Genomic DNA, 15,933 nt, shown 5'->3' with positions numbered 1-15,933 from the left:
TCGATCGAACCCTAGGGGTTCGGTGAGTCGGCCTCAGGGGTTCAGCGGAGGTCAAAACACACCCGACTCATCGTGTGAATAAAAACTTCTCCCTATCGGCGTATTACGGATACGGCAACAGCAGAAGTCACACTGATTTGCAGGTGTGTAATTTGTTGTGAGTTTATGTGTTGGTTTTGTTGTTTGAACAGGGTGATGTTCATGCACGGTTCATTTTGTGCAACAGTAAAAAAAACATGGTAACACTTCAGTATGGGGAACATATTCACCATTAATTAGTTGCTTATTAACATGCAAATTAGTAACATATTGGCTCTTAACTAGACATTATTAAGTACTTATTAATGCCTTATTCGGCATGGCCTCTTATAACCCTAACCCTCTAACCCTGGCCCTAACACTAACCAAATAACTCTAAATTAATAATAATAATAATAATAATACATTTTAATTGGTATAGTGCTTTTCAGAGCACTCAATATGTTCCCCTAGTGTCCAAAAAACTGTAAATTAAGTCTTTGTTACTTAGAATATGTTCTCCGTACTAAAGTGTTACCAAAAACATATAACTTTGTCTTGAATTTGAAAAAAAAAACATTATTTTCATTATTTTTCACTAAAGAAGGGTTCAGTGAATGCGCATATGAAACTGGTGGGGTTCGGTACCTCCAACAAGGTTAAGAACCACTGCCCTAGATGCAGCAGGCACTCCGGACACAGCGTGCAGGTAGGAAATGATTTCTTTGCATAAATCATACAGGCAAAAAACAAAAGCGTGCCGATAGCACGGGAGGCAAAGCTAAGGAGGCTAGCGCGGGAGCTAGCGTATAAACAGGAATCAAAAAACTATAATCGTCGTTAGCTGTTGCGTGATGCAAACAAGGAAGCCAGCCTGATTGTGGAAAGAAACATGAATAAATAGCTCTCTGATTAGTACCCAGGAGCAGGTGAGCATCCCGAACACTAATCAGAGGCAGGTGAAACTAATCTGTAGTCATGGCAACTGAAACACAAACCCAGGGGTGCAAAAAAACTGAACTGAGGTAGTCAAAACTAACAGAACAAAACATGATCCTGGCAATGGATCATAACATTTAGATGATGAATATTGGATAAAATGTATTACTAACAACCACAGTAGTTTTATAAGGTAATAAGGTAACAATAATGTACAACATTTACCTTGGCAAATGGACTTCTATGGGATCTCCTTCCTGCTGCTTCTTCGTCAAACACACCATCAGCAGCTTCTCCATGTTTTCATGAATACTGTCCACCATTTAGATTCATTCTGCTTCAGTACGGTGCAGACTAGCAGTGATGCGCTCAAATGGCTTCACCAAGTTTGCTATACACATTGTCATGTTTTTAATTAGTTGTTTCTTTAAATCAATGAATATCATCCACTTCTTATTGCCAGCACTATCCTTTTAAACTCACTTTCTTCATTCACATGGTTGGAAAACAGTTACGTTGACATCTAGCTATAAGCTAATGCAGACATGTGCAATTATTTTGACTATTTTGGTTGGTAAAAATGTGTCTGGGGGCCTGTGTGTATGTGTGTGTATATATGTATATGTATATATATATATATATATATATATATATATATATATATATATATATATATATATATATATATATATATATATATATATATATATATATATATATATATATATATATATGTAGATGTGTACGTGGATGTGTGTGTGTGTGTGTGTGTGTGTGTATATATATGGATATATATGTATGTATCACAAAGAGGAAAGCCCATAAAAATAGGTTACAAAAGTTATTTAATAAGAAGCCAAAAAGTGCAAAAACAATAATGTTCGTATTGGAGGAGTTGTGAATTAGGTACACCTCCAGTCTGCAGGTGTACCTAATGTTGTGGCCCTGCAGTCATTCACAACTCCTCCAACACGAACATTATTGTTTTTGCACTTTTTGGCTTCTTATGAAATAACTTTTTTAAATAGATTCAATCTTGCACGTGGAAAGTTTAAGTGTGGGCTTTAGTTGATATAACACTCCCATCAGGGGGTGCAAATTCTACGGTGGGGGTGCAGGAGGCGGATTACTGGGAGCCTCAGCCAGTGCGTCTTTTGCAGCCGTTTTATGATCGCTCAGCACAAGAAATACGTTACACACATACAGTTGTTGACAAAATACATTGTACATTATATACCTCAGCTAACTAAACTATGGAAATGTATAATATAGTTCATATAGCAATACGGTCTCACTGCACAGCAGGCCAGCAGTTAGCCGAGTCCGCAATCCATGGTGAGGCACAAATGAGTGACGTGCCTCAACTGGCTGCTGATCACCGCACCGTCTCTTCTCAGTATTTGAACGGCAAATGTGAAAATTCAGCGATTTTGAATAAAAATAATCTAAAACTGGTGAAGTTAAATGGAAAATAACTTTATAGTATAATCACTAGATACATTTAACAATTTAATATGTTTTTTTTTCTTTTTACATTTTTTTTCTTTCCATGATGGCAGGTGAGGCCCCGCCTCACCTGCTTCTAGTGACTGCACGTCACTGGTCTGCATGTGTATGAATCCAAGGAATGCGGACATGTACTTAAAATAACCCTTGATGTGAGTACAATCGTAACACTAAATAACGCTCTATTTTCGCATTTTTATTTTAATATACATGTTTCCCAATAAAAACTATTAAATGTGTGATTTATTAGGTTATGTTTTTTATGCTGGTAAACCAAAAGCACTCCGAGCATGACTTGCGTCGCTTGATTTTCTTCACATGAAACCACAACCTGATACATTGTACATTATATCGCTTAATAATTTGTCATGTGAAACATGTACATTAAATGACAAAATAAAAAAATACAAAATTACATTTCCACATTCCTTGGATTCATATATACGCACATGTAAATGCAGGGGGTGCATGAATTGTAATTGGGAGCACGTTTTACCAGAACACCGGCACTGGGAAGCGGCGGTTTATTGAGGTGAACATGAATTCTAACAGGCATTGTGTAGTGACGGGTAAATGACACCTCAGTGAGCGTATGGCACACACACTACCTATATAGACACTGCACTGCACCAAAGGAAGTGTTTTCTGATAGAAGTTTGGCACGTCACGGTCGAATGACACAGGAGTTGTATTGGTAATGTGTTTTTTTCTTAAAGTGACACACACATAGGGGGACTCGGTATCTCTCCCTTGTGTTTCATAATGTTTCAGTATCGTTTGACCCATCACTAGTACTTTTACATGGTGAAGGGGCCACAAGACTGTTTTCTAACATGATAAGGAGCCCAAACACATCTCAAAGATGATCTAATGCTTTGCTGAGGAAGATGAATTAGGTGATGGAGTAGCCAATGTGTCTGCAGACCTGAACCCGAATGTGAGCAGAAGGAAGGTAGAGGAGCACGAGCAGATGAACATTCCAGGAGCCTAACAATAAACCCTGGTGAGTAAGACAGTAATAGATACAAATGGTGCTCACTCCAAATATTCACACTTTGAACAGGTTTATTGTAAAGTGTGCTCACTTCTGTTCCCATCAACTCATTTTCAGTGCTGAACAATACAAGCTGCACACTGACTACTCTGTTATATCTAAGTTACATTCATATGCTATTTTCCACCCAAAGTATGCAATACAATTGATTTAGAAATGTCAGGGCTGTACTGTACTAACTTTTGTGAAATGCTGAACACAAAGTATGTTTCTGCAAATAGGAGCAAAACAAATATTGATCAATATGTCAGCACAATCTAAGTCTCTGACTCAATGCAGCAGTTAAAGTTAAAGTTAAAATAGCAATGATTGTCACACACACACTAGGTGTGGTGAAATTTGTTCTCTGCATTTGACCCATCCCCTTGTACACCCCCTGGGAGGTGAGGGGAGCAGTGAGCAGCAGCGGTGCCGCGCCCGGGAATCTTTTTTGGTGATTTAACCCCCAATTCCAACCCTTGATGCTGAGTGCCAAGCAGGGAGGTAATGGGTCCCATTTTTATAGTCTTTGGTATGACTCGGCCGGGGTTTGAACTCACAACCTACAGATCTCAGGGCGGACACTCTAAACACTAGGCCACTGAGTAGGTAAGTTATTGTCATCAAAACATAATTTTGACCAAAAAGATATACATATTGCTGAGGTTAAACTAGTTTGAGAAACATATTTTTGGCTTAAAAATGAACAATAAATATCCATCCATCTATTTTCTACCGATTGTCATAAATCTATCTGTGTCGATAAGGTGTCATAAATATGTTAGATTAATACTCGTCTACTGTTATCTATATGGTTGGGTTTGAACACAAGATTAGTGATCATTTGGGACTAAAATACCAAGATAATACTGCCACCTAGTGGCAAATGACTAAATGTAAAAACAAAAAATGTGGTGAATGTTTTATGTCATATGATCAGGGGCGCCGCTAGGGATTTTGGGCCCCATGAAAAGAATCTTTACAGGGCCCCCAACACAGTGTCATTATTTTTTCTGTATTATAATTTCATCATCATTAGGGGCCTCTCTGGGCCCCCCTCCATCATGGGCCCCTAGAATCCGTCTCCTTTACCCCACCTTTTCGGCGCCCCTGCATATGATCATAATAATCGTGTTTGCTTTTTCTATTACATTATCTTTATTGGATCTCATTAAATTGAGCAGATGTACTTAATGCACCATAGATGGTTCAGATGGTAACATGCAGTTCTGGTGAATTACATATTAGGTGTTGTGTCCATGTATGTACAGTAAAACAGTATGATTCCATATTTTCATGAATTAATGATGTCATGAAAGTTCATGTGTACTACTAGACATTGGCATTATATGTCCTTAAATAGGAATTATGCATAATTTCTGCGTCTTGCAACAATTCCGGTGAGTTAAAACAAAAACAGATCCGCAGTAGCCTTTCATCCCAGAATAGCTTCACTGAGCACTTTTAAGTGAAAGATGCAAGCGTGCCAGTGCGACAAACAACTGCCTGTCAGAACATGCGTCACTGACCCCCAGCAGCGACAACACCCCCTACCCTCTTTCTCCCTTCCCAAACACCCGCCATCACCCCTGGTGATGCTGACCCTGTCAAGCTTGTCACCAGGAGGGTGACGTGAGATCGACCATCTCTGTGGGGAGGAGGTTGGGGGCGAGCTTTGACACAAGTGATTCTCAAAAAGGCACTTTTCTATTCAGGCCTGCTTTGAAATACTAGATTTTTTTCTGGGTCATTACTGGTGTCTGATATCATCATTGCTGCACCCCCACTCCTAAACACACAATTTCTGCATCGGTCCTACTAACATTATGATACAACAAATTATGTTTCATCATCCACAGATGAGATTTTAAGGGCAAACATATCATTTCTAATATATTTCTATTACCCAGTAATTGCATCAGCCACTGTATTAGATAATGCTCTGCATCACACCGGCGTGTTTCTAATATTTTTCCTCCCGACCAAAAAATAAAACTCAATAAAATGCAATACACCACTAGAAAATACAACCACAATAACATTAAAAACTAACATCTGCCAGTGGGAACGTTCTATTCATAGATGTCAAGCATGTGTGTGTTCTTCTTACCTGTAGGTCATGGCCGAGCGATCCACCTCACAGTCAGCCAACGAGAGGCCACATTCTCTGAGGTAGAGCTCCAGTCGACGCCGTTCCACCAGCCGGTGCGCCGCTTCCAGGATCTGAGAAGCCAAGGCCACGGACTCCGTTTTCTGGTCCGGGCTGGTCTTGCTACTTCGGGCACCGCCAGCCTTAGCCACAATACTCCCCGAGGAGGACGACGCTTTGGGCTTCTTACTGATGCCATAGAGGTCCTCCACTGAGTACTTGCCTCCCTTGCCTCCTCCGGTGCCACCTCGGCTCGCAAACATCGTTATCCTGAATCAAAATGCTGGAACAAATCAAATGTATCAGCTACTTTAGACAATAGCAGCTTGTAAACCAGAACAAGGCGGTGCTATTTTGATGAAGATTCATTGAGATTTGAGGATGGCAGGCATCAAATTGTCTGCAAGGAAGCACTTAAAGGTCCTGCAAAACATCAAAAAGTAATGGCTTTCTTCTCTGTGGCGTCTAAAACTAAAACAAAACAAAGCCGGCCCTAACCTGTCAGCGCCAAACAATGACTCCTCATGATGTGAGGTGCCTCTTTGAGTAAAAAATGGATCGGAATAAAAGCAATCTGCATCTTTCGCTCTTGATCTCCCAAAGGAGGGACACAGGGGGATTTGTGCTGAAGCCACAGCAGCTTACATTTGTTCAGATTAGCAGAGAGATGAAGTAGCTCTACCCCTGCGTTAGTCATGCAATCTGGAAGAGGCGAGGCTGATGCGGCTCAGGACTTTGACTTTCACTTTAGAAGACAATGGCGTAAGAAGGTGATGGTTAACGAGCTGAGATGTGAGAGCAATGAAATCCTAAATAAAAATGTTTCCAAAAATAAAAAAGGATCGTATAAAACGTCTGGTATACGCTTGAATGACACAGGAACCTTTGGCAGAGGCTCATGTAAAATACCCGTATACCCTTTTGGCAATCTGACTGTCTACTTTTGGCCTGTCTGGCAAATAAGGCTCATCTAAACACAGGAACTTCTGACTTTTTAGACATAGGTTCTTTCTGGCTTGTTTGGTAAATAAAGTTGACTGACACAGGAATCTCTGGCCTAGGTTTATAATGCATTAACTGTTTGACATGGACTCCTCTGACACAGGCAGGTCTGGTATAGAAGAGTATGGTAATGGCTTTCTTTCATAGTTTTGTCTAGCATACGTTCTTCTGACATAGGAACATCTGGCATAGGCTCATCTGGCTTAAGTTTATTTGACACGAGCATTTTTGGGATAGGTTCTTCCGAGCTCATCTGACACAGGAGCATCTGGCATAGTGTCATCATCAAGCATTGACAAGTCTGGCAAGGCTTTTCTAGGCTTGTCTGGCATAGTTTCTGATGACACACACCTGACATATGCTGATATAAGATCTTCTGCCAAATGACTGGGTTCATGCAAGTGTCAGATTAAAAAAAGCACATAAAAGAACATTTTGCAGGTTAAATATGACCTGAGGGTCGGGGGACAAAGGGGCTTGCATGACTTGCATATATGTAGCTATATATGTATACACACACACACATACACACACACATATATATATATATATATATATATATATATATATATATATATATATATATATATATATATATATATATATATATATATATATATATATATATATATACACACACACACACACACACACACACACACACACACACACACAGGGTGATTCAAAGATAATTCGCCAAAATCATCATGCATTTATTCAGTTCTAAAGCATTGTAATAGACTAAATCAATGGTCATTTGATACAGGAGTTATCTAAGTTTTATTGTGTTACAATTTCGCTGTTGTGGTCATGTAATCCTTTCAACGCCGTTCAATTGTAGGAAGACCACTTTTTTTTACCCTCAAAATGGCGAACAACAGCAGCAATCAACGCGGTGGATCCAGGGGCGCGTTTGGGAGGAATTCTCATATCGTGTAGGAAATACTCGAAGTTATGTACAACACGTGTTCAAACTAGCTTTTCTATTGTTTTTCATTTTTGAAATATCGAGTGATAATGTTGGCGTATTCTTTTTTAATCACCCTGTGTATGTATGTATATATATATATATATATATATATATATATATATATATATATATATATATATATATATATATAGAAAGAAAGTGTCCGTTTCTCATTACCTGTATTATTTTTTTTCCTTATCAAATGAATAAATAAACAATAATATATATATATATATATATATATATATATATATATATATATATATATATATATATAAATATATATATATATATATATATATATATATATATATATATATATATATATATATATATATATATAATTGTTTATTTATTCATTTGATAAGGAAAAAAAATAATACAGGTAATGAGAAACGGACACTTTCTTTCTATATATATATATATATATATATATATAATAACAATAATATATATATATATATATATATATATATATATATATATATATATATATATATGTATATATATATATATATATATATATATATATATATATATAATTGTTTATTTATTCATTTGATAAGGAAAAAAAATAATACAGGTAATGAGAAACGGACACTTTCTTTCCAGCTCCAGAGGGGGGCCCCGGTGACCCGAGGCGAGGGAAATCTGAGTCCTCATTGTTTCTTCATCCTCAAGGTCTTCGAGCTGCTCTTTTTCTAATCCCTCACCTAGGACCTGTTTGTCTTGGGAGACCCTACCAGGGGGCGTAGAAGCCCCTGGACAACATAGCTCCTCGGCTCATTGGGACACGCATCTCCTCTACCACGATAAGGTGCACAGCTCAGAAAGGAGAATGATACGAACAACATAATAAATAAACACACGTTTTGACTGCAAGATGCTGTGCTCATTTGTGTCGATGGTGTTTTAACATTTAGTGGACGTGCTGTAATGAATTAAGAAAAAACATTCTAACAAAAATATTTTGAATAGCGGTTACCCTTTTGTTATGCTCAGACAGCATCTGTGAAAATGTAGAATTGTATTTGTTTAATTTGAGATACGTTTTGAACATAAATTAATATATATTTTAATTATAACCAAAACCATTAATACCATACCACAATCAAAGTAGTTTAACGCTACAATTTAAGAAAAATAAGATATAGAATTTGTATTCTTAAATTGGTGACCTATTGAATTTCCCAGGATTTCCCTACGGGTCACTCAGTACATTGAAAGCCTATAAATACATAACTGCCGAATAGAAAATTGCAAGTTCACAAATGGAACTCTACTATTACACTGTAGAGAACAGACCGTGCCCAAGGTTGAAGTGGTTTATTCTCTATGAACCAAGATTATTATATTTTGGTACAAGGAGAAAAATAACTTCTCTATCTGTACTTTTATACTGTGCGCATTTGCTCCATAACAAGAGTGTCACTCTTGCACATAATTTCACAGAAATTAGTTATGTAATTTTTGTATAATCACACTAGCAAACAAACATACAATCTCTGCATCTTATCTTCACGCTTTGCTTAATTAAATTAAAACATTTTCATTTTTTATTTTGTGCCACCCCTGCTTTTGTAGTTGTCTTTCACTTTCAGGTAATAATGCCTAGGTATTAAATTAACCATATGCTTCACATATGGTTAATTGTACTACTCCAAATGAAAACTGTTCCTTGTATTTTGGCCACCTTATTTAGCGCCATCAAAGTTTGTCACAAACAACAAGCTTTACACTGTCAGATTTGGGCATCCTTGTCATTTTAAAACAAGACAGATGGAGCTGAGCACTTATTTTAAGTGGTGAAAGTACTTCCTGCGTGATTTACTCAACAGCAAGTCAAAGGTCAGACACAAAGGATTAAACAAAGTGAATATGTTGGAAAGAATGAATGAAAGTGCATCGGTACAGAGAAGTTACATTCACTGACAGTACGAGGATCCATTCATGCATCTGTCATCACGTGTTCCCTCAGCTTCACACTTATTCCTAGTCCACATCTGTGTCTACCTCTTTTTGCAGCAGTGTCTTTTGAGAGCACAGATCATCTAGGATTAAGCCGCTATAAGCACTCTTGCGATTGACCGCGGCCGTACATGCAGCTGGAGGTCATTCTTGATCTCCTCCAGTGGAAATTGCAACCCAGAGTGATCCTGCATGATGGCGGCGTCCTCCTCCTGGACAAAAGTGGTGGGATTAGTAGGATGTCTGGAAGAAGCCAACACCGCAGTGCTCAAATATATGTTTGGACTTGTGATTGTAACTGTGCAAAGGAGCTCTGGGTTGGAACAGTTCACTTTTGTGTATAGTCATCTCTTACATAACTGGAAGAAAAAAGTAACATAGACTTGATAAAACATTTTTTTTAAATACACCCATAGTGCAGTATGTTGCGTAAAATCATAAACAGATAGAAATTATGATAAATGCCCTTTTCAAACAAAACAAGTTCATGTTATCCTCATAGGTGAGGATGGGAACGTAGATCGACCGGTAAATTGTCAGCTTTGCCTTTCGGCTCAGCTCCTTCTTCACCACGACAGATCGATGCCGGATCGACGCCGCACCGATCCGCCTATCGATCTCACGATCCACTCCTCCCTCATATGTGATGCATTACATTGCATCGTATGCATGTTCAAAATAAACTGAAACTGAATCTTTTGAACAAGACTCCGAGGTACTTGAATTCCACCACTTGGGACAAGATCTCTTCCCCAACCCGGAGATGGCACTCCACCCTTTTCCAAAAGAGAACCATGGACTCGGACTTGGAGGTGCTGATTCTCATTCCAGTCGCTTCACACTGTGAATCGTTCCAGTGAGAGCTGAAGATCCTGGTCAAATGAAGCCAGCAGGACAACATCCTCTGCAAAAAGCAGAGACTTAATCCTACAGCCACCAAACCGGATCCCTTCAATGCCCTGACTGCGGCTAGAAGTTCTGTCCATAAAAGTTACAAACAGAATTGGTATTCATAATAATAATAACAGATATAAATTATAATATTAGCGACTGGGATGAGAATCAGCACCTCCAAGTCCAAGTACATGGTTCTTGCCCGGAAAAGGTTGGACTGCCATCTCCTGGTTGGGGAGGAGATCTTGCCCCAAGTGGAGGAGTTCAAGTACGTCAGAGTCTTGTTCACAATAGAAGGAAGAGTGGATTGTGAGATCGACAGGCGGATCGGTGCGGCGTCTTCAGTAATGCGGACACTGTATCGATCCGTTGTGGAGAAGAAGGAGCTGAGTCGGAAGGCAAAGCTCTCAATTTAGCGGTCGATCTACGTTCCTATCCTCACCTATGGTAATGAGCTTTGGGTTATGACCGAAAGGACAAGATCACGGGTACAAGCAGCCGAAATGAGTTTCCTCCGCCGGGCAGCGGGGCTCTCCCTTAGAGATAGGGTGAGAAGCTCTGTCATCCGGGAGGAGCTCAAAGTAAAGCCGCTGCTCCTCCACATGGAGAGGAGCCAGATGAGGTGACTCGGGCATCTAGTGAGGATGCCACCCAAACGCCTCCCTAGGGAGGTGCTTAGGGCACGTCCGATCGGTAAGAGGCCGCGGGGAAGACCCAGGACACGTTGGGAAGACTATTTCTCCCAGCTGGCCTGGGAACGCCTCGGGAAGTGGCTGGGGAGAGGGAAATCTGGGCTTCCCTGCTTAGGCTGCTGACCCCGCGACCCAACCTCGGATAAGCGGAATAAGATGGATGGATGGATAAATTATAATATTATTAATAATAGCGCCATTTCATTTAAGCGTGAGCGTAAGATCATGGTGTTTGCGTGCGTGTGTGAAAAAAATTATCTCAGAGAATAGTGATCTCAATTCTAAACAAGAAAATTATGAAAGAAAAAAAATGATACAAAAAGAAAAAGTGCATTTTAATTTTCTGCTCCTGAACTTGGAGCACTTTCAAGACATATTGATTGTAACTGTATAATAGAGTTACAATCAAAGTGAACTGCACATTTTTTTGGGGGGGGAATGTTGCCTATCCTTCACAATCCTTATGAGTGACAAGACGACAAAAGTTTTTTTGTTTTTTTTTGCAGTTTAACATGTAAAAATCTTCTCGGTCTAGGTGGCTAGCAATGCAGCGAATGGGAGCGATGCATTCTGCTTTTAAATCACTTTAAAAATGCGTCCAAAAACCGGCAACAATACTTCAATTACATTCCGGCACCTGTATAATAACGAACACGGAGGAACTCTTTTTCCAGCGGAGTAGCACATCGACATGCGTCATTTCAGCTCCTTCTTCACCACGACAGATCGATGCAGGGTCCGCATCACTGCAGACGCCGCACCGTTCCGCCTGTCGGCCTCACGATCCACTCTTCTCTCATATGTGATGTATTACATTGTATGTGAGGCGATAGATAAGCTCGATGTACATTTGTGCGTTTGGTACAGCTGGCCGGGGACGTTTTTTTCAAGTTGACTTTGGATAAGCGTGCCATTAGCTCCAAGTTCCACATTTACAGTCTCAAAGCTACACCGACCTCTCTCTTTTTCCGTCTGCTCCAACGTTTCACCCTCGCTTCTAGAAGCAGTAGTTCATCCTCTGTATATTCAGGTTCAAAAAGATAAGGTTGTGAATCTTCATGTGTCCAAAAATAGTCATCTTCGTTGTCTGGTACCAAGTGTGCCATGATTACAACACACCCGCGTTGGTTTCCGGAAGTAGGAACACACGATTGTTGCTGAAGTTAAAAGTGCACTACTACGGAAACGGAAATAAATGTGCTTAAGAAATTAGTTCCGGCAATGACCAAAATACGGTAAATATTGTACATATTACATATTGTTACTACGTATTGTTACTACACTGTTACTATATTATAAAAAAAATTAACTTTTGACCACAAAGCTGACATTCAGGATTTTTTTTTAATCAAATATATTTTATTGGCCTTAAAAATTAAAAATATTAAGATGGCCACTGCCTCTTTTCACTTTTCCGAGAACGGTCCTCAGTTAAAAAAAAGTTTGGACACACCTGTTCTGCATCCTCTTTCAAGTTAGTTTGTAAGAAATTGTGATGAACAACACCGCCAAAAAAATATATAACCCGTAACAGATTTAACACATAACACACAACATGCTTATTCAGCTTGTCAGTCATGTTTTTTGTTTACTTTTAGTGTAAGTTTTCTACTATATTCCAAACAGTCTCAAATTCAGTCTAAGACAAAGAATTTACTCTCAACAGGGATACGCGGTACAAAATGGATGGAGAGATAACCACAAATGTATGCAATGTGTTATTCATTCATTATTTCTGTAGAAAAAAAATTAAATTGAAATGTGTTGTGAGTAATGCAGACATGTACCCACCTAGTATGGCAGGCAAGGCTAAGGAACAACCAACCATGTTGGCGATTGATTCAAGATGCATAGTGTATGAAAAGATATACAACTTTAAAAAGTGTATGACAAGATAGTAATCGACATCTGAAGTGCAGTTATTAGTATTAAAACTTAGCTTTGGAGTTCAAATCCAGACACAAAGCTTCTTCCAAGCAGGTCCAAAAAGAGACAAGCTCCACGTTTTAGTGGTATCTAAACTTTACTATAATACTATACTATTTTATTTAAAATATTTGTTTGTATAGTTCAGTATATTTGTCTTATTTATAACCTTTGATTTGTATTCGTCTTTTGTTCATACTTGCCAACCCTCCCGGATTTTCCGGGAGACTCCCGAAATTCAGCGCCTCTCCCGAAAACCTCAAGGGACAAATTTTCTCCCGAAAATCTCCCGAAATTCAGGCTGAGTCCGCTTTCCCACAATATAAAGAACGTCTACAGTAAAGCAGTCCGTCTGCCGTAAACAGCAATGTTGTGACACTCTTAAACAGGACAATACTGCCATCTAGTGCATTTGATGAAAGCACTTTTGTGCGTGCCACACAGCAATGCATAATCAGAGAGGGTGTTCAGCATGGTTAGAAAGATAGTGACAGAGAATAGAACAAGGATGGACAATTCAACCCTTAACTCAACAATGAGTAGATGAGTGTTATGTGTGTGTATATGTGTAAATAAATGAACACTGAAATTCAAGTATTTCTTTTATTTATATATATATATATATATATATATATATATATATATATATATATATATATATATATATATATATATATATATATATGTATATATATATATATATATATGTATATATATATATATAGCTAGAATTCACTGAAAGTCAATTATTTCTTATATATATATATATATATATATATATATATATATATCCATCCATCCATCCATCCATTTTCTACCGCTTATTCCCTTCAGGGTCGCGGGGATATATATATATCCATCCATCCATCCATCTTCTTCCGCTTATCCGAGGTCGGGTCGCGGGGGCAGCAGCCTAAGCAGGGAAGCCCAGACTTCCCTCTCCCCAGCCACTTCGTCCAGCTCCTCCCGGGGGATCCCGAGGCGTTCCCAGGCCAGCCGGGAGACATAGTCTTCCCAACGTGTCCTGGGTCTTCCTCGTGGCCTCCTACCGGTCGGACATGCCCTAAACACCTCCTTAGGGAGGCGCTCGGGTGGCATCCTGACCAGATGCCCGAACCACCTCATCTGGCTCCTCTCGATGTGGAGGAGCAGCGGCTTTACTTTAAGCTCCCCCCGGATGACAGAGCTTCTCACCCTATCTCTAAGGGAGAGCCCCGCCACCCGGCGGAGGAAACTCATTTCGGCCGCTTGTACCCGTGATCTTGTCCTTTCGGTCATAACCCAAAGCTCATGACCATAGGTGAGGATGGGAACGTAGATCGACCGTTAAATTGAGAGCTTTGCCTTCCGGCTCAGCTCCTTCTTCACCACAAAGGATATATATATATATATATATATATATATATATATATATATATATATATATATATATATATATATATGTATGAAATACTTGACTTGGTGAATTCTAGCTGTAAATATACTCCTCCCCTCTTAACCACGCCCCCGCCCCAACCACGCCCCCCGCACCCACCCCCCACCTCCCGAAATTGGAGGTCTCAAGGTTGGCAAGTATGCTTTTGTTCCATGTCACATGTGTGCCTCTTTTAATTCCTTCCCCACTTCCTGTTCCTTTGATGGACATCCTGGTTCATGCCCAAATGAATCAAAATATGGTATTCCTACCATTTTACAAACAATAAGTGCATTTTATTACTGTGGTTTTAGTTTGCAGTGGTATAGAATTTCGAGAAGGGGTTCTATTGTTACTTGTGGTTACTTTATTCCCCTTGACAAAGTAAGACAACCTGGCGAGGTTATTTAGCGTCAATTAGCTATGACAAACTGTCAAAAATGTTGTAAACATTCCTTGATATGTGTATTAATCATTCCTTACAATTGCACGGTGCATGGGAAGACGTTCTTGAATCAACTTGGTGCGTTTTTGTTTTTTTTGCATAAATATGAACATTAATTGAACAATGGTGATGGATGAACATAATAAACATGAACGCTTGTCCTGTAGGCTGTCATATAAAACATATCCACTAGAGGGAAGCAGTGTTGCAGATATGTGCATAGCTGCAAAGACGATGCATATCAAAAGTCAACTATGAATGACGTGGGACTAAGACACCATTTTTCAACAATATTGTACATTTTCCCCTAAAACAAATAAATAAAAGTATATTTCTCAAGATGAGGACATTAATTCATACTAAAATATATTGCATGTTTCATCTGCATTGTCCGTACTAGAGATGCGCGGTTTGCGGACACAACCGCGGAGTCCGCGGATTATCCGCGGATCGGGCGGATGAAATTTAAAAAAATAAGATTTTATCCGCTCGCGGGTCGGGTCGGACGGATTAATTATATATATATATATATTTTTTTGTTTTGTTTTTTTGCGGGTGGCAGTTAAACCAATTCGGAAATATATATACATAGTTAAATGTTGTTACCCACATACGAAAAACGAGCAGGCACCTGCTGCATATGCCACAACAGAAGAAAAAAAAAAAAAGAGATGGACACTTTTACGGAGCGGAGAAGGGACGCCTCGCCGGGGTCCGGGACCGAGGCCCCTTCCCCCGAGAGGGCCCCACCGGGAGCCGTAGCTGAGGCGATCCGCGAGAAGGGCCCGACGCACGTCGAGGGTCACTACCGCGCCCACCGCACCGACACCCCGCCTCGTCCGCTTTCGCCGCGGCCGGCGTCACGCGCAGCAGGTAAGCAGCTTACCTGCCCGCCACCCCCGTGGCCGGGGGCTCGTAACATGGGTCACTCCGCGCGCTCCGCCCGCGCAGCTTACCTGCTTGCCACCCCTGTTGCC

At 39.8% G+C, this 15,933-nt stretch overlaps 1 protein-coding gene across 1 annotated transcript in view; it reads right to left on the bottom strand.

Moving 5' to 3' along the window:
* The window catches only part of LOC133607589 (voltage-gated potassium channel subunit beta-2), a 65,682-nt gene extending 59,477 nt beyond the window's left edge, over window positions 1-6,205 (bottom strand). The window contains exon 1 of the mRNA XM_061962365.1: window positions 5,607-6,205. Within this exon, the coding sequence (XP_061818349.1) occupies window positions 5,607-5,908 (302 nt within the window). The 5' untranslated portion in view covers window positions 5,909-6,205. The remainder of the gene's footprint in view (window positions 1-5,606) is intronic.
* Window positions 6,206-15,933: the final 9,728 nt, after the last annotated feature.

The sequence above is a fragment of the Nerophis lumbriciformis genome, linkage group LG09 (assembly GCF_033978685.3).
Source record: "Nerophis lumbriciformis linkage group LG09, RoL_Nlum_v2.1, whole genome shotgun sequence".
In the NCBI taxonomy this organism is placed as follows: domain Eukaryota; kingdom Metazoa; phylum Chordata; class Actinopteri; order Syngnathiformes; family Syngnathidae; genus Nerophis; species Nerophis lumbriciformis.
Note: the sequence above shows the minus strand (reverse complement) of the source record. Positions and strands in the feature narration are given on the sequence as shown.